At 46.0% G+C, this 17,333-nt stretch overlaps 2 protein-coding genes across 2 annotated transcripts in view; one reads left to right on the forward strand and one right to left on the reverse strand.

Annotated features, from left to right (window-relative positions):
• TDRD10 (tudor domain containing 10) overlaps nt 1-1,625 on the forward strand; it is a 46,589-nt gene extending 44,964 nt beyond the window's left edge. The window contains exons 11-12 of the mRNA XM_069078036.1: nt 756-826; nt 1,095-1,625. Coding sequence (XP_068934137.1) covers nt 756-826; nt 1,095-1,127 — 104 coding nt within the window. The 3' untranslated portion in view covers nt 1,128-1,625. The remainder of the gene's footprint in view (nt 1-755; nt 827-1,094) is intronic.
• Nucleotides 1,626-6,644: 5,019 nt separating this feature from the next.
• On the reverse strand, nt 6,645-17,078 carry UBE2Q1 (ubiquitin conjugating enzyme E2 Q1). The gene is made up of 13 exons (XM_069078191.1): nt 16,710-17,078; nt 14,264-14,368; nt 13,798-13,902; nt 13,269-13,319; nt 11,787-11,927; nt 11,460-11,544; nt 11,113-11,173; nt 10,755-10,845; nt 10,546-10,604; nt 10,410-10,458; nt 10,025-10,120; nt 7,564-7,630; nt 6,645-7,149 (listed from the first exon to the last, which is right to left on the reverse strand). The coding sequence occupies exons 1-13, from the start codon at nt 17,061-17,063 to the stop codon at nt 7,118-7,120; spliced, it is 1,296 nt and encodes a 431-aa protein (XP_068934292.1). The 5' UTR covers nt 17,064-17,078; the 3' UTR covers nt 6,645-7,117.
• Between the last annotated feature and the right edge of the window lie 255 nt (nt 17,079-17,333).

Below are 17,333 nucleotides of genomic sequence, written 5' to 3' on the forward strand. Positions count from 1 at the left end.
AGTTAAAGTAGGGCTATATATATGAGTGCTGACGTGTACATGTGTGGAGGGAATGAAGCCAAAACATGGAGCACTAAGTCCATGGGAACAAGTGAAAATAAGTAAGTTACAGCCTGAGTCCCTAAGTACTGTGGGAACTAAGAGCTAATGTTTAGATCTTGCCTCCAGGTGTGTAGAGTGCTTTACCTACCTCATCTCATGGGAGCCTCACAACAGCCTGGTGAAATAATGCCTTCAGTGAAAAGAGCTGCTATTCTTGTCCTCTCTTTATGGTCTCTGGGTGGGATCGTGGAAGGCAGGGAATGGAAGAATTATTCCAACCCTCCTGCCCCCATTAGCACACAGGTGGAAGCTTTCCTTTTCTTTAACCTCCTGTTGTTCCAGCTGTCACATCAGTCCACTGTAGCTTTTGGCCTCACCTAGAGTAGAGGTGGGTGAGAATCTGGGTGCAGATTCTCCTTCAGAGAGAGTCCTGGAATTACAGTGAACAGCATCATAACATCCCCTTGCGAGAGAAGAGAAATGTATGTGTGTGTGCCCCCATCCTCCCTCCACCGGGTTCACACTCATGATGTCTCCCCTTCTGAGCCAGAGCATCTGTGTAAGTAGACTTGTCCTTGAGTAGAATAGAAGCTCTGCTCTTTGCCTCTCTGTTGCTCACTGATACACTCCTGTTTCCCAGGCCTCCCTCTCCTTCCTTAACCCCATCCCAGACTAAAAATGCGTTTGAAGGTCTCATTTTGATTTTTAAATAGGTATTCTCAGTTCCAAGCAAGCTGTTCGTCAAATCATGAAAGGAAAAATCACTGGCTGCTTGAGCATGGAGGTAAAACAGCCTTCTGGGCAACCATCTTGTCTCTTTCCACTGCACTTGCTGCTTCCCCCGTCATTCGTGAGGTCCTTTGCTAGAGTTCATGTCCCAGGCCCCCATCTGTCTGCCTGCTGCTTGTTCCCTACACACAGGTACCAGGTGTACAAAGATTCTGCGTTACCTACATGACCAAGTGGCCCCTTTCTAGAGGAGGATTTGGAGATTGGGTCCAGGGGTCAGCTAGCAATTCTGCTGATGGATGCTCCTTTCTCTTTCCTTCTAGTCTCACATCCTGAAGTTTGAAGAAATGAAATGATAAAGCTCTTGTTTTTGGTTTCCCATTTCCCCCACCCCAGTTTCCTAGGTCATATCAGACTCCCCCCATTTTGTTTGTAGCCATGCTGTTTCACCTCATCCTGTTGGATCACTTTTATTATGCCTGTATTCCCAGGATAAGCTTGTAATTATATTTGATTAGATTTCAGTTCACAGGGCTGTGGACCCTGGCACAAAACCTGGAAATTCCAGGAAAGGAGTAGTTAGAAAGCTTTGCATTTGCCCTGGTGCTCTTCTTAGAAATAAGCTGTATATGAAGGGCAGTTCAAACTTAACATAGGACACCTGATTTGTGTTAAGAGCCTGAGTTGGCCCATATCTTTTTTTCCTTTTTGTACCCCCTTCTGCCATGCTCCAGGAATAGGGGAATAAACTGCCTTTGCAGATTTGTTGAATGGAGGGTACTGTTGCATTAATATCATGTCTGATATTATATATGAAATAAGTTTAGGTGGAATATTAACCCAAGGGCTATCTCCCTAGCTGATGGGAGTTACTGGGAGTTAAATGATTGCAAATAAACTAGTTGAATATGCCAGAGTTTGATGTGGTGTTTCCTTAACTGTCCTAGCTGCCGCCTTGTCCCTGCCACTTCCTCCCCTCACCTAGTCTTTTTCTTTAAGCTATGAGGTTCAGAAGCTGCTCAGCATTCACAGAATCACAGAATCTTACAATTGGAAGGGCACTTAGCAGCCATCTGGGTCCATTCATATGTGAAAAAAAAATTGCCACTGTATCAGCAAGTGGCCACAAGCCTCAGCTTGAAGAATACATCACCTCAGGAGTGAAAGGTTTTCCTGATTATCATCAGTCCTAAACTTGCCCTTTTGTAACTTCCACCCATTATTCCAAGTTCTGCCACCTGTTGCCAAACAAGTCTAATCCCTCTTCCACATGACAGTCCTTGAAATACTCGAAGATAGCTATCATGCTCCAAATGAATCTTCTTTTCTCCAGGCTGCTCGTCTCCAATTCCTTCAGCTAATCCTCAAATGGCTCAAAGCCCTTGGCCATTTCTCTCTCCAACTTAGGGTCCTTTACAAACTCTGGTGCCCAGAACTGAACATAGTGCTTCAAATCTGGTCTGACCATGTCAGAATGTGTTGGAATATCCTTGCTTTGTTTCTGTAAGCCATGACTTTCTTTTCTCTCTCTTTTTTTTTGCCTTGGGGGAGGCGGGTTGGGCAATTGGGGTTAAGTGACTTGCCTAAGGTCACACAGTTAGTTTTTGTGTTAAGTGTCTGAGGTCGGATTTGAACTAAGGTCCTCCTGACTCTAGGGCTGGTGCTTTATTCACTGTGCCACCGTGACTTTCAAAGCAGTCCCAAGATTGCATTCGAGTTTTTTTTTTGCCTGCCATGTCATACTGTTTGATTACATTAATCTTGTCCACTTGTATAACCGATAGATATTTTCCGATTACTTTTATTGCCGTCTTTTTTTTTTATGCCACCTTCTGAATTTATTCCTTCTCCCTCACCCAGTAAGCCAGACTGTGTAACAATGAATTAAAAAAGAGGTGGAGGGACATTTTAGCATAACCAAATAGACCTGACTGTATGGGCAATATTCCATAACCATAATCCCCTACCTCTGCAAGAAAAGAACTCTTCAGGAACTCAACTCTTTTCTGGACTAAGTTTGGTTATTATTATAATCATAATGACCATTTTAGTTTTTATTTTTATGTTGCAGTCTCATATATTATTTGCTTGGTTCACTTGGTATTGTATCATGTAACTCCAGGGAAACTCCAGGGAAATAAGTTTTCCCATGCTTCTCTGAAATAACATTTCTTTTGAACTAGTGTTCTGTTATATAACAGTTTTTTTAATTCCCCAGCTGATGAGCATCAATCCCAGACCTTTTTCAAACTGCCCATATATATCTCATTAAATGTGCTATGGAATTCAGCTCCCTACTTTGCAGTTGCCTGTCCCAGTGTGGGTAAGGGTGGCATAGACAGGATTTCTTTATTTTTTGCCTTTATGTGACATGATAAGGCTTCATGAGTTCCTGGCTTCACCCACTGCCTCACTAAGATCTCAAAAAGAAAGGTAGTTGGTTTTATGACTGTTTCACCCCTTTCTTGGAAGAAAGTCTTAAAGCTCCAAAGATCTTGTGAACAAGGATAAAGGCTAAGTTAGGAGTGGTCCAAGGGAAAAATTCTAAAGAATTCAACAATTTCTTTGACAAAACAACACATAATAGATTCTGAAAGGAGTCTTATCACCCCTGCAGTGGTCTCCTAGAGACAAATCTAGGGTTTTCTAGCCCAGGTAGCATCCCAGGAATTGATGAATAAAGGTCTGATGACGCTGGTTTCCAAACATAGGAACACTAAATGATTGATAAAATGCTCCACCTGGCAGTGGATATGTATCAAAGTGATTCAGCATGTTTTCATGTACATTTTGAAAAATAGTTACTGAACTGAAAATAGTAACTAACCCATCAACCAAATTGTTATGTGGTTATATGTAGTATTCTCCCATAGTCAAGCAAGGAAATAAGGGAGGTACAATGTCATTCTTTTTGGGTCATTATAAATTAGACAACCTTCAGTTTTAATTTTTTTCTTTCCACTTACATTATTGATCATTGTATATGTTTTTCTGGTTCTGCTGGCTTCATTTTGCATTGGCTCATAGAAATCTTTCCACACTTCTCCAAAACATTCATTGTTTTTTTAATTGTTGTTCAGTCATTTGTGTCCAACTCTTCCTGACCCCTTTTGAGGTTTCCTTGGCAAAGATAGTGGGGTGGTTTGCCATTTCCTTCTCCTGATCATTTTATAGATAAAGAAACAGGTGAACGGGGTTAAGTTACTTGCCCATGGTCACACAGCTAGTGTCTGAGGTCACATTTGAATTCAGGTCTTCCTGACTCCAGGTCCACCAGTCTGTCTACTGCACTACCTAGATGCTCATTTCTTATAGGACAATAATATTCCATTGTAGTTATGCCAAGTGGTTTTAGCTATTCCTCAATCTTTACTACTCTAAAAAGTGTCAGTAAAAGATGGGGAAGTCTTTTTAGCAAAATTAATTCCTTTCTGTCCAACATCTTAAGTTAGGTGGCTATAGAAGACCTTTTTATCATTGACTTCCTTGGAGTATACACCTAATAGCAAGATCTGTTTTATTCGAGTATGGGCTTTTTTTTTCTTGCTTTCCAGAATGGTTGTACCAATTTGTGGTTCCACCAACATCTTATTAGCATGCCTGTCTTTATACAGCCCCTCAACCATTTAACTCATCTCATCTTTCAATCAAACATTTAAGCACCCATTTTGTGCCAGGCACTAAGTGGAACTGAGTATATGGAAAACCTTGAAGCAGGCTGTTCTCTTAAGGAGCTTGTGTTCTGGTTGGGGGAAGATACATACATATGTAAGTAAGTATATGCAGAATTAATTACAAAGTAGGTAATCAGGGAATTAGAAAAGTGATTGTGAGGTTTTGATTTATAAAATTTATACTTACTAGTAATTTAGAGTATTTAATAGTTACTAATATTTGTAATTTTTCTGAGAATGGTTGATCTCCTTTGACAATTTATCTATTGAGGAGTGGCTTTTGGCATTACATACTTGTTCTGGTTCCCTCTATGTCTCAGCTATCGGATATGGACTCTAACAGAGGGGGTGGTAGATGGAACAGTTGTTTTCACAAGGATGAGAGTGGAATCATAGTGGAAGAGAGCTGATCTTTCTAGCAGTCACAGTATTGTTTTGAGTTATGGTTGCCTGAGAAAGGTGGCAAGCCAGAAAAGAGTGGACCTGTAGATGAGGGCAGCAATGCAGGTGAAAAGATGGCTAAAGTGATGTTAAAAGTAATGATAATAGGACTGTTCAGGTTGGATGAAAGTTATGATAGAGAGGTCTGTTCAGGTTGGGCTGGACAACTAAGATGTCTCTTTCATTGCTGTACAACTTGAAGGTGATAGTTACCTGCCCCCAATTGTTTTTGTTTCCCTGGAGTTAAGGCAAAGGTTATATATGAACTTACCTCTTTAATACGTAAATAACTTTATTAGAGCCAAACTATTTAAATAACTTTTATTTCCATTTCATCCTTTGGTAGATGAGAAAAATACATTACAAAAAACATTATGCAGAGAACAGCGCATGGAGTACACTCTACTAAAACACAATCTATACTCCAGCCAGGGCTGGTAACAGACATTAGAAGAGGAAGCAACAGAGGCCTTAAAAGCCAGATTTCTTCCTCAGAATGAGATTTCCCCTATGTCCCCTGTTCCACAAAACTCATCTTGTTCTGGAATACCCAACGAGGTGAAGGTGGGCTTGGAGCAGCATTGAGTGTGGCTGGTGAACCCTTTCTATTCACCTGGAGCAGAAACTTTCTTTCCCTCAATAGAATAGAAAGAAAACAATAAAACAAACATCCCAGATGCAGAATTAACAGTCTGGACACTATCCCTCCCCCAACTTTTCTTCAAAGCCTACATTAATAACCCCTTCCTTTTGCCATCAGATGACTCAAGTCCCAGTTACCTGAGGCCAGGAGCCTCACTCAGGTATCCCTAGCCTGGTTCTGTTGCTTCCTTCAATAAGCAGCCTACAGACAGGCACAGGCTTTTAGCCCAAGTGGCTGCCTTGGCCCCTAAGCGGTCTTGCTGACAAGGAGATGCCAGGAGGCTGGTAGCACCTACACTGGGAAGCCCAGAAATTTGAGGCTACCATTAGCACGTGGAGTTTGTTTAGCACAACCGGATTCTGCTACAAACTATCCCTCCTGACACCAGGGCCCTGGTTCTCAAGTCCTGTGAGGACACTCTCCAGGCTATCCCCTCCTCCTTAGTCAGCTCTGCTTGGCGAGATATTTTGCTGAGAAATCAACCAAACTACTCAGTCTGTAGCATTCCTTCACAAGCCAAAGCCACATCTCTTTTCAACTGACCTAATGGTAGCCAGGAGTAACAGGAAGGGGCCAGAGGGGTTGTTGGAAGTTGCTATCTGGATGCTCTGATGTAGATGTTTTCAGGACACTAGCAGAGGGAGGGACATCAATGACTACGTAACAGCTGTAGCAGAGCCCGCGAGACCAGAAGAGACAAATATATACTTGGGTGACAACGGCCTCTACCTTGCTCTGCTCTTCACACAACTCTATGAAGCAGCCTCCATGCTTCTTTTTCTGGGAATTTGAAAATACTCCAACTGAAGGGAAAAAAGAAAATCCCAACAGCACTGAAGGTACCACTGAGTATAGTTCAGAAGGTCAAAATGGTTAGGCGGCTTTTTCTTCCAAGGGAAAAAAAAGATTAAAAATCTGTTTGCTCTAGAAGCCTTTTGGAGATGGCACGGCCAAAGGATGGACCTTCCCTCCTTGCCCAGGGGCATGTGGCCTCCACCTTCCTACACCGAAACTCCAGGTGGACACCATGTGTCCCACATCCCACCCCCCACCACACAGTTCAGGGGATGGCATGTGGGAATAAAAATGACAATGAAAGAGTCAAGACCAGCATCTTCAAATTAACAAACTGTAATTGTTTTCCCAAAGATACATTTTTTTTCCATACACATCCATCATACACTGTAACCAAAAAAAGCAGTGTACATGAAATAAGAGAAAATAAATTAAAAATCCATAGCATAGGTAAGGAGGCTGCTCTAGTCTGGAGCACAGCTGAGTTTCCAGCAATATAAGAAGGCTCAAAAGTTTCTTTTATAAGAATGCCTGCTAGCAAGGGTTCCAGCAAGGTGGTTGGTTGGTTTGTGAGTCAGTCTTGAATATCTGAAACAGTTCTGTGTTTTGTTTTGTTTTGTTTTTCCTTAGCGTTTAGAATAGCCATCATTGTCCTGCAATAGGCAGAGCTATCACGTCCAGGAAAAGAGTGAGTAAGGGAGGGAACCACAGAGGCAGCGTAAGATCCAAATACAGCATTCAAAGGTAATTGGTCCAGTGGTGCCTGGGGAGGGACGAGGGAGAAACTCCGGGGTTAGCCGTCTTCTTTGGGGGGTGTGTACCAGCCTGTAAACAAAGCATACTGTCAGCAGTAGTGTCCACAAAGGCTAGCCCCCCATCTTCAATCTTGAGACCTCCTATGGGAAGGTTTGATCCAGGATGTCCCTGTAGTGGAATGATGGGAGATCACAGAATACAGAGCTGGACGATTTTTGCCCTGGACACCATAAAAAAAGGAGGCTGACATGGCTCTGAGGTGGCTGAAGTAGACACCAGATGTGTTCCTTCAGCTTGTGACAAGGAATGGGGACATAAGGGAGATGAGGGGAGAGTTATAGACAGGACACTGCCTGCCCTTGTCCTCTTGAAAGCCATGGAGAACAGTCATGTGGATTGGGGAAGGCCCTATAGGGCATACCCTTCCCAAGTCCAAGCATGTAGGTTGTTTTCCTTTCTTCCCCCTGAGCCTTCTAGTCTTACCATTTTTTTCATGGATCTGCACCAGGGACTTGTAGGACTGCTGTGCTCTTGTCAGACTGTATTGAGACTGGAAAACATTGAAAAGATGAGGAGTCAGTTAACAAGATGAGGACCAATTTGTTGCCTTGTCCTCCCTTCTCAATTCTATGTTCAATTCAACAAGCACTTACTTTAAGCTCATACTCTATACAAAGACAAGTCCTTGCCCTCAAAAGGCTTTCTATCCTACTAGGGAGCCACAATCATTGATACAAGTAAACCCATTCAAGAACGTCTTCAGGAGGAGAGGGCGCTCACGACAAAGGGAAGATGGAAATCAGGAAGGGCTGCATTATGAGAGGTGATCCCTGAGTTAAGCCAAAAGAAAGACAAGGAGTCTAAGCTTCAGGGTCCATAGGTCCACAGGGTTCTGAGTTGGAAGAGAAGTAATGTAAAAGAAGGCAAATGGGTAGGCTGGACTAAGGCTGTGGGTCAAGAGGCAAGGATTTTATTCTCAGAGGCAACAGGATACACTCTTCAGAAGGCTCCTGAACAAGGGAATGAAACACACCTATGCCTTGGAAAGACTATGTTCACAGCTGCATGAGACGAAAAATGGAGACTGGGATTGGGCAGGCCAATTAGGAGGCTACTACAGTAGCTAAGGCAAGAAATGGTGGTGATCTGAGCTACAGTACTGGCTGGAAAAGGAGGCAAGCAACACTGTGGAGGCAGAATGGGCCAAACATGGCAGCTGAAGATGAGCTTAGGAGGACTCTGAGGTAACAAAGCTGGGACACTGGAAAGATGGTGGATAACTGTATGGAAGTTTGGAGAAGGAACAGGTTTGGATGAGAAGGGGAAGGAGACAGCAGTTTAGTTTCAGACGCGGAGCTGAGCTGCCAACAGGCTACCCAGTTGTAGGTGTTCAGCAGCAAATAGAGAAGAACTAGCATTCTGGGGAGAGATCAAGGCTGAAGACAGACACTGGAATAACTTGCACAGAGGTTTGATTCAGTTTGGTCACACTTAGGGAATGAGGCATGGTGACTGTTGACGCCAAGGCAGTAGAGTGAAGTGAAAAGAGCCCCAGGCTTGGAGTCAGAGGACCTGTGTTTCAATCCTGGTTAAGCTTCTCCCTATATTGTTTCTTGGGCAAGCTACTCTCTGGGGCTCAGTTTGTCATTTGGAAAGTGAGGCCATCAGACTAGATGACCCTTAATGCCCCTTCTGGTTCTAAATCCATAAACACGTCTAGGATAAATGGAAGTAGTAACAGTCAGAACTGCAGAGGTCAGAAAGGATGAAGACCAAGGAAATGGTATCTTACATTTTATGATGTTTTAAACTTTTCAAAGTGCTTAAAATACATTATCTCCTCTGATCTTGAGAAAGGCCATTGGGTTCAAGACTAAAGAGTTCATTATTAACCTTTGAAAGAATAGTTTATAGTCTAGCTGGAAGACAGATTGCAAGGGATGGAAAAGTGAGTGGGTGGAAAGGAATTAGAAGCCAAGAGAGCAGGAACCTTTTTTTGAGGGGTTTGGCAGTGAAAGGGAAGAGATAAGGGTTTGTGGGAATGGAAGGGTTGAGAAGTTGTTTTAAGAACAGAGGAGAATGAAGCATCCAGTGGGGAAGAAACCAGTTAATGGGGAGAAACTAAAAAGAAACTGAAGAGAAGTGATGATCAATGGGGCAAGCTCCTGAAAGAGACAGGAGGCAATGGGATCAAGAATATAAGTAGAAGGATTATTCTTAGCAAAAAGAAAGGCCTTTTTAACAGAGACTGGGATCAAAAGAGGTGAGCATGAGTGAAGACAAAGTGATTTTGAGGGAACTGAGAAACAGGGAGTTGGAGTAGCACCAGTAGCTTGACAGGAAGTAAGATTTGAAACTACTACTGTAGGAATGTAAAAGTTACTTTGAGAAGAAAAAAAAGATTTCTACACAACAGTAAGAGCCCTATTGAGATTGGACTTAGTAGCAGACCCAGGATACATGGTAGTGTAACTTGTTCCAGCAGCTCTGGGGAGCTTCAGGAATACAAATGATGAAGGCTACTGTCTGCCAATCTGGCAGGACCTGTCCTAGCTTCTTGTCCTGACCAGTAACCCCAAGTATAAAACAAACAAGCCATCTATATGCATTTACTTGCTATGAGCCAGGCACTATACCAAGCAGTGGGGACAGATGGAAATGTGATTGACACTACACTCTCCTTTCTATATTCTTTAACAGTATTCAACCTCTTCTCCCTTCTCAATTTCCAAGGTCACCACTTTGGCTCCTCAGTGTCCACTGTGGACATCTTGGGGCTCCACTTTTCCTCCCAACTAATACTATGGAGGATGATGGCTTCTACCTTCCTTGGGTCTAAAGAGAGGGCCAGTGGGGGTTTTCTTCTGGCTGGCACCACAACCTTTTTATCTGGCCTGCTTTCCCAACACTCCTCCCCCCACCTCACCCCATCCTTAGTTCTTACTTTGTTGGCTCCAAACTGTACTCGTGCTTTCCCTTTCACCAGGGTGGCACTGATCTGCATGATCACGGACTCTATGGAGTAGGCACTGCTCCAGCCCTATGAAAAGAACAGGGAAGGGGAGAGGAAATAATAGAAAAGGTCAAGATATGGCTTCCCTCAGTCTTGGGTATAAGAAGACATTACAAGTGAGTTCCCCAAGTAAGTGAGGGCTGTGCCAATGGTTCTAGGATGGCACACTTCATCCACAATATAGGCATCCCCAAACCACCTAGGGGCACTGGGTGCTATTCTTGACATCTATGACACTGATAACTTATAAAAATTCCAGCTGGGGATGCTTTTGGGAAAAACTCCAGCCCAATGCAGCTGAGACATGCAAGCTCACCTGTTTGGTGAGAAGTTCCATGCAGATGGCACCTCCACCCAGAACATACCTACAGAGGAAAGACTGGTCAACTGTGCATGGCATAGGCTCTATCCCCCCTTTCCACAGGGCATCCCTTGTTTTTCTATATACTCACCCTCCTGAGAGGACTGGAGAGACAACCCTGACAAATGGTGGGTCAAAGGGAAAGTTGTCCTAAAACAGGAAGAAACCAAAGTCAGGATGGTGTGAGTAGTCAATCTATCAATTAGCAAGCATCCATTAAGTGGCTACTGTGTGCCAGATACTGTTACCCCACGCCAAGCAGAAACAGGTCTGGGGGATGTGAATTGAGAATAGCCTTACTTTAAAAGAAAAGTTGAGGAGAATGAAGTCAGCTCCTTCTTTCTCTTTGAGGATCTGGAGATCGTTGTGCAAAGCGCTGTCCTGGTCAACCCTACAAAGCAAAGTAACAGGCTCTTGCTTGATCCCCAAGAGCTTCAGAAAGCCTCTACCCCAACCCCCATGCCCAATATAGAGTCTAAGCTAGCTGGAAATCAAGTCAATTCCAGGCCACAGATAACTTTGCTCCCCGTCCTGGCCTATCTCTCCCTAAGCCCCTGGGCTCTGCTGATGACAATTAAATAAGGATGCTCTGGAGGCTTCTACTAATCACCACCCCTCACTTTGCTCCCCAACCCCCAATCCCAAGTTTTTGACTTACTTGAGGAGTTTGACGTTCCAATCGTACAGGCTATCATTTACTAATTCGACTGCATAGTTTCCTGGGGGTTGGGGGTAGGGAGAGGAAGAAGAAATGAGTTATTACTGGGACAACAGAAAGGATGACCCTTCCCTTCCTCAGGCTAAAAGACCAAAGGGAAGTGCTAAGGGCTCTGTATTGGACTAATATCTTCACTCACTTCTAGGTGCTTTACTTTCAGGCCCTAAGTTTCATGAAAGCCTAGGTTCCCACCAAGTAGCTTCAAGACCCCCTCTCCCTCCTTAGCTCTAAAGCCCCTGCTTCCTGAACCAGTGTTCCAAAGTACCCCTCTCCAAAGCTGGACTTACCGCCTTTGAAACTTTGTGATCGGTAAATATCCCTGAGCTCCTTCATCAGCCGGTCAGTGGCCTGCACCGAGCCAGACACTGCGCCCTGCAGGGGAGGGGACAATAGGAACCTCCCACCATTACAAGATTCGGAGACACATCTTGGACTTTAGAGGGTACCTGGCAATTGCCTGAGGATATAAGGGCTAATTCTTTCCTCCTATATTTCAAGAGTCAATATCCCATTCTAGACTTTCTAAGCCTGGCACAGCCATGATGACAATACCAGTGGGTGAAACCCACCCTGATCCAGGACCCTTGCCCACCCTCCCACCAGGGGACACGTACATTTAAGTAATCTTGCCTCTGGTTCTTTTTAATTTTTTCTAGTATGGCCAAGTTCTCCTTCCCAATGCCATCATCCTCAGACTTTTTCCCCTCAGCTGGCTCTTCTTCTTTCATTTCATAGTGATCTAGGTCCTCTGTGTCCTTGAGGAACAAAACAAACAAATTTTTTTTGGTGGGGGAAAGCGAGTAGTTAACCATCTCCCCAGGCCTGTATATAGTGATGTGAACTATGCAGCCAGCAGCCCACAGACTAAACTCCATGTTTAAGTCATCTAATTACCCCCACTCTTTACCATCCCAAAGGGGATATATCTCTCTTATCACCAAGTTCATATAAAGCACAGCTCAAGTGAATGTTTGATAGAACTGAAAAAAAACCGTAACAAAAGCCGGAGGCCAATTTCCCTAATTCCCACTAACTGACATTTCTCTTCTCTCTATGACATCCCTAAACACCAACAGGAGGGGGTTTGGACTCCCTACCATTACCCATCTGTATTGTTTTGCTTTCCTCGAGACTGACATAGAAGTTCACATTTTACTTCATAAACTCTTTCCAGGCTGGTTGGTAGCCTGGAAGAAAAGGGAGGTTTCAGATCCCCTTGTTCTCCCTCTTCTACCCGGCAAACTCCATAACAACATAATCATTTGGTTTGGTCCCAACCTGTGCTTTCATCAATCAGTGTGATGTAGTACACACAGGATCAACAGGACTTCGGTTCAAGTTCCACTTCTGATGCATACTGGCCGCAAGACCATGGGCAAGTCACTAAATTTTGGTTCCCCAGACAACTTAGTGTAAAATCAGAAGCAGCAGGGGAGCTGCCCATCTGAATCACAGGTCTGGACCAAAACACAAGGGCAGTGACTGACACTGAGATGGTGCTGTAAGATTCTCAAAGAGCTACAAATGCACTATCTCATGTAATCCTCATAGTTGTCAGTCAGTGACCCTACCACCCCAAGAGTAGGTAGAGGCCTTGTTTATTCTTGTATTTTTAGCAGTTAACATAGTGCCTTGTACAGAATGGGGATTTAATAAAAAAGTCTGAGATGAATCTTGAGTTATTAACCTACCTAACACTTAGAGACTCAAGGTATTATAACTGGGGAAAGGCCGAGAGCCCAGGACAGGAAGCCACCTCTAAAAAGCAGTCAATGACTCCCTCTTCATTAATGTCCAGTTAGATTTTCCCCTATATTGGCCTGATATTCCAGCCAAGAACCATTTGCCATGATTAAATCTGTCCAACTTCAATCACACCAATATTCATGTACTTTATATTGTATGCTGTGCTATTTCTTTAGTCTTCAGTTACTTCACATACAAGTGTCTCAGTTGCCCAAGTTTCTCAATGAATGACCCTACCTTTTCCCCTTTGGTATCCTCTCTACAGGACTCTATAAATAGGAGCTTACCAAAGTTGCTGTTACCACGAACCCCTCCAAACCCAGTTCTAAGGGGACAAATCTGTCACCTACCTCAGGCATTTCTTCATCTTCATCTTCAGAAGAAACATCTTCTTGTGTGCACTATAGTGCATAGGGAAAAGATGGAGGTCAGGGCCACTGTTCCAAGAGTAGGATGGGTTCCCAAAACACCACCTCTCCTCTAACTACTCTGGGCACTCAGGGCTACAAGTCTAAAACTGCCAGCCTGGACATTCAGTCTATAGTGTGGGAGAACAACTAATTTAACAGTCTGCTCACTACTCTCGACCATCTCTTTACCATTCATGGAGCAAGGAACTACAATTCAGTTTTCCAGAGTACGATCTATTTACTTTGGCTTCCCCATATTGACACTACACGTGTGGTCCTGAAGAAGTCTAGGTCTCTAGCCACCCCTAACACTAGAAAACCCCCACATGGAGGGCATTGTTAGATAAGTGAGTCACAAAGGAAAGGATTCACTTTCTAACACCTCTACCTTAGATAGGGTTATGGCTGAGAGATGGGAATAGTGCAGATTTGCCAGAGGGGGAAAATAGTCCCCTTAGTTATTACTCACCTGCTCTGCTGGCAGGGGCTGGTCTAGCATCTCAACATCTGGATGCTGAGGGAGGTTGTACAGTTTGCACAAATCAGAGATGATCCTCTTCAGATGCTGCAACAGCTGGGGATAGTAGACCACAGTGATATAAGATACTCTTGCCTCTCCCCAATCTGGCCAGGTACAGTGGGAGAAACCAAGGGCTCAGACCCAAGATGAAGGTTGAGTAGTATCCATTTCTCCAAGGGACATGGACCCTGGGTCATATTGGAAACCTGGCCATGGGAGTGATTCTGTTAGAAAGCCCCATGCTGGGGCTGATGACATAGTCTCCCTCTAGCTAGGGCAAGGTGGCTTCCCCACTGAGTCTTCTTCAGGCCGATTACTTTACAGGGTCGTCTAAATTTAGGACAATTCCCACCCTTCATCTGTCTCGACCGCAGGTTTTCTTCTTGGCTCGGCCCCACGTCCCTGCCCTGCTCACCAGAGTATTCCCTTTCTTTATGTCCACAAGTCTCTCCAGAACGGCTGCCAAGTTAGGGTCATCAGACTCCACAGACCAGATTGGGGGCACCGCGGGATAGGACTCCTAAGGGGAGAGCATAGGGAGGTCAAAAATGGAAAGTTCAGATTCTGCCTGCCCACCCATTCCTCGGTGCCAGTCTGCCCTTCCCCCCTCTCCCTCTAGGTCTCTCACAAATTACGGGCTCAGCAGATCAGTGTCCAACCAGGCGGGTCTGGGAGGGTCCTCTGAATGGAAGCCTGAAAACCAGATCCCCTGTCCTCTATCCCAGGTCCTCATGAGTTTTGAAAAATTATGGAAAGGTATCACAACCACTTCCAGTGATACCCCAGAAACTGTTCTATTCCCTACAAAGAGGTCTAGACTAAGGGATCCCTTATATTTATGGAACAAGACTCCAGTCCCCTTTCCCCCAAAAAGGATAGAACCCAATGTTACAGAAGGAACATGATTACAACCAGAGCAGAAAAAGCAACAACTTACTTTAGTTTTAGGGGAAGACTTGCAACAAACGAGGTTTTTATTTGGGGCCAAATTATTCTTCCCAACATTTAGCCAGTGGCTTGACAGAATAAAGTGGGAGTATAAAGAAGCCCCTCTTACCATCACTGACTGGAGAAGATATGGTTCCCCAGTAACCAGTTTTACCCATCTTTTTTATTTGGTAATCCTGTTAACCTGCCACCCTCACAATGTAAGCGTGGGTTGGAGGCAAGAGGTCACAGGGCTCTACACAACTGATTTGGGAGAAGAGAACCTACGCTGCTCACATTCCCAGCATTCCTGAACCACAACAGTAGATGTAGACAGTCCAAGTTCCCCTGTTTCCCAGACAAGAGTGGTTGAGAATCCAGGCCCCTTTCTCCCTTACCCCTGGAAGGGGGAGGACTATCTGGGTCTCTCTGGAGTTAACCTACTGCCTCTGATATATGCAGGACAAAAAGCAAATAACTGAACAGAAAAAAGCATGAGGACAGCAATTTTATACCTGAGAAATTTGGGGTTTAATGCAGAAATAGTCAACTAGGTAACACAATACTGAATAAATCATGCACTTCTGATGGGATTCCTATCCCTTACCTAGCTCAAATGCCTCAATTGTGGAGGTGACAATTGTCAGAGAGATACTAGTATCCCATCTGACTAAACCACTTGTTTCTCCTTACCCCAATTTTCTGTGAAGAAGGTGTGTGTCTGAAGGGAAAGTCAGAAGATGGGAGAAGAGACAGGACTTTTGATGGGAATCCCTTTTGTTCAAACAGAAACATTCCTCCCAGAACTTTGGCCTAGTAGGTAAAATGTGTTTTGGGAGCTGGCTGGGGACAATGTCCAGGCTGATCTGAAGTTGGATCTCATCCCCTCAATGCTCCCAAACAAAACTTCTCTACTCCCTCTAGGCTGCACCCACCAGCACCCTGCCTGAATTAGGAAAAGATTTCACTTCCCTGGCTTGTTGAGGAGGCAAGAAGAGAAGGCAAGGTAATCTCAAACATGTGAAGGTACAGTGACCATGTGAAATGGGAAATTATCAAAGCTATCAGTGACCAGGAAAGGAGGGAGAGAGCAAACAGATGTCCTGGGGGTGGGGCAAGACGTAGGGCACTGGGAGAGAAGAAACAAGTTCAGCCTTTGGGGTGGTAGAGTTAACTATTAGTTTTCTATAACCAGGCTGATTTACTTAGATGTAACGATATTATGGTGGATAAGACAGGATGACCGGGGTGGAATAGGGAAGTTCACAATCAAAAGGGGTTGAAAATGCAACTGCACCCTGATATGCTTGGGGAGTGAATAACTAGAGGTCGTATCTGAAGAGGATGGGGGGGGATCGGGGAGGGAAGGTTCATCGAACTGAGGGTCTCTGGGTTTCTAAGTGCTCTGGCTTAGAGGAAGCCAAGAGTCCAAAGAGGTGCTGCTATTCCAGGGTTCTGTGCTCAACTTTAAAGGGCAACAGAAAAGTCAGTTATTGTTACCATCATCACCATCATTATCACTGACTCCCCACAACAGCTAAGCTCGGATTCCCGAAGGAGTTGCTGAGAAGGGGAGAGGGGAGTGTCTCAGAAGGGTACAAAAAGTGCCTCGGGTATTTGGGGGGAGAACGTGAAAGGGCTAGCTCCAGAAACTGGGAGGGGGAGGAGGTCTTCTCGCAGTGTTTCTCGAGGTCTAGGTTCTCAGGAGACGGCCCCAGGTGGCAGACACAGCAGGGTCGGACTTTGGGAGAGCTAAGAAGAGGACCATGCCGGATTCCCGAGTAGCAAATTGAGTGGGCAGTGACAAGGAGCAGGGAGACCCCACGTGGGGGCGCCCCACCGATGGGGGCGGCTCTGGGGCCTGGCAGGGGCCCAGAGAACGAGGACCCCGGGAAAGGGGAGGGGGGCCGGGCCTGCCCCAGGGGGGTCCTCACCGTGATGTTGCAGTGGATGCGGACGGGCTCCCCGGGTGCGGGGCCCCGCGGGGGGAGGTGCGGCCCGGGCGCCGCCCCCGCCGCCCCGGCCCCGGCCAGCAGGAACTCGCAGCTCAGCTCGTCCAGGCAGGCGCTGGCAATGCGGAAGCGCTCGTGGCCGCGATGGAAGATGGACTCGAGCAGCTTCAGCTCCCGCCTCAGGCAGGGCCCTGGGCCCGGGCCTCCCCCCGGGCCGCCCCCGGCCCCCGGCGCCGCCCCCTGCCCCTGCCCCAGCGCCAGCCCCTGCCCCGGCGCCCCCAGCTGCTGCCCCGGCCCCGGCTGCTGCTGCTGCCCCTGCGGCTGCGGCTGCTGCATCCTCCGCTCCGCTCCGGGGCCGGCGGGCCGGGCGCCTCCGGCCTCCGCTCCGGGCTCCGCCGCCGCCGCCGCCGCCGCCGCGGTCCGCACTTCCTGATCCCCCCTTCGCCAAGATGGCGCCGCCGCCACCTCCGGGACAGGCCCCCCCCACGCCCCCGCTCACGCGCCGCCGAAGGGAGCGAGGGCCACCGCCTCTCCCCCTCCTTCCCCCCCCCACGTTCGCCTCACCCCCATCACGTGACCAAGCACGTCCACCCAACCCTTCTCACG

Source organism: Petaurus breviceps, unplaced genomic scaffold (genome assembly GCF_028583685.1).
Source record: "Petaurus breviceps papuanus isolate PSGF00001 unplaced genomic scaffold, PetGlider_PUasm1.0 91023, whole genome shotgun sequence".
NCBI classification, from domain to species: Eukaryota; Metazoa; Chordata; class Mammalia; order Diprotodontia; family Petauridae; genus Petaurus; species Petaurus breviceps.

Excerpts from the sequence above, each read along its gene's own strand:
- UBE2Q1 (XM_069078191.1), bottom strand. The coding sequence starts at position 17,063 with ATGCAGCAGCCGCAGCCGCAGGGGCAGCAGCAGCAGCCGGGGCCGGGG. Across the intron at positions 11,928-13,268 it reads AAGATGAAGAAATGCCTGAG|GACACAGAGGACCTAGATCA; the intron begins GTAGGTGACAGA and ends TTGTTCCTCAAG. Across the intron at positions 10,605-10,754 it reads TCCTCAACTTTTCTTTTAAA|GACAACTTTCCCTTTGACCC; the intron begins GTAAGGCTATTC and ends TTCCTGTTTTAG.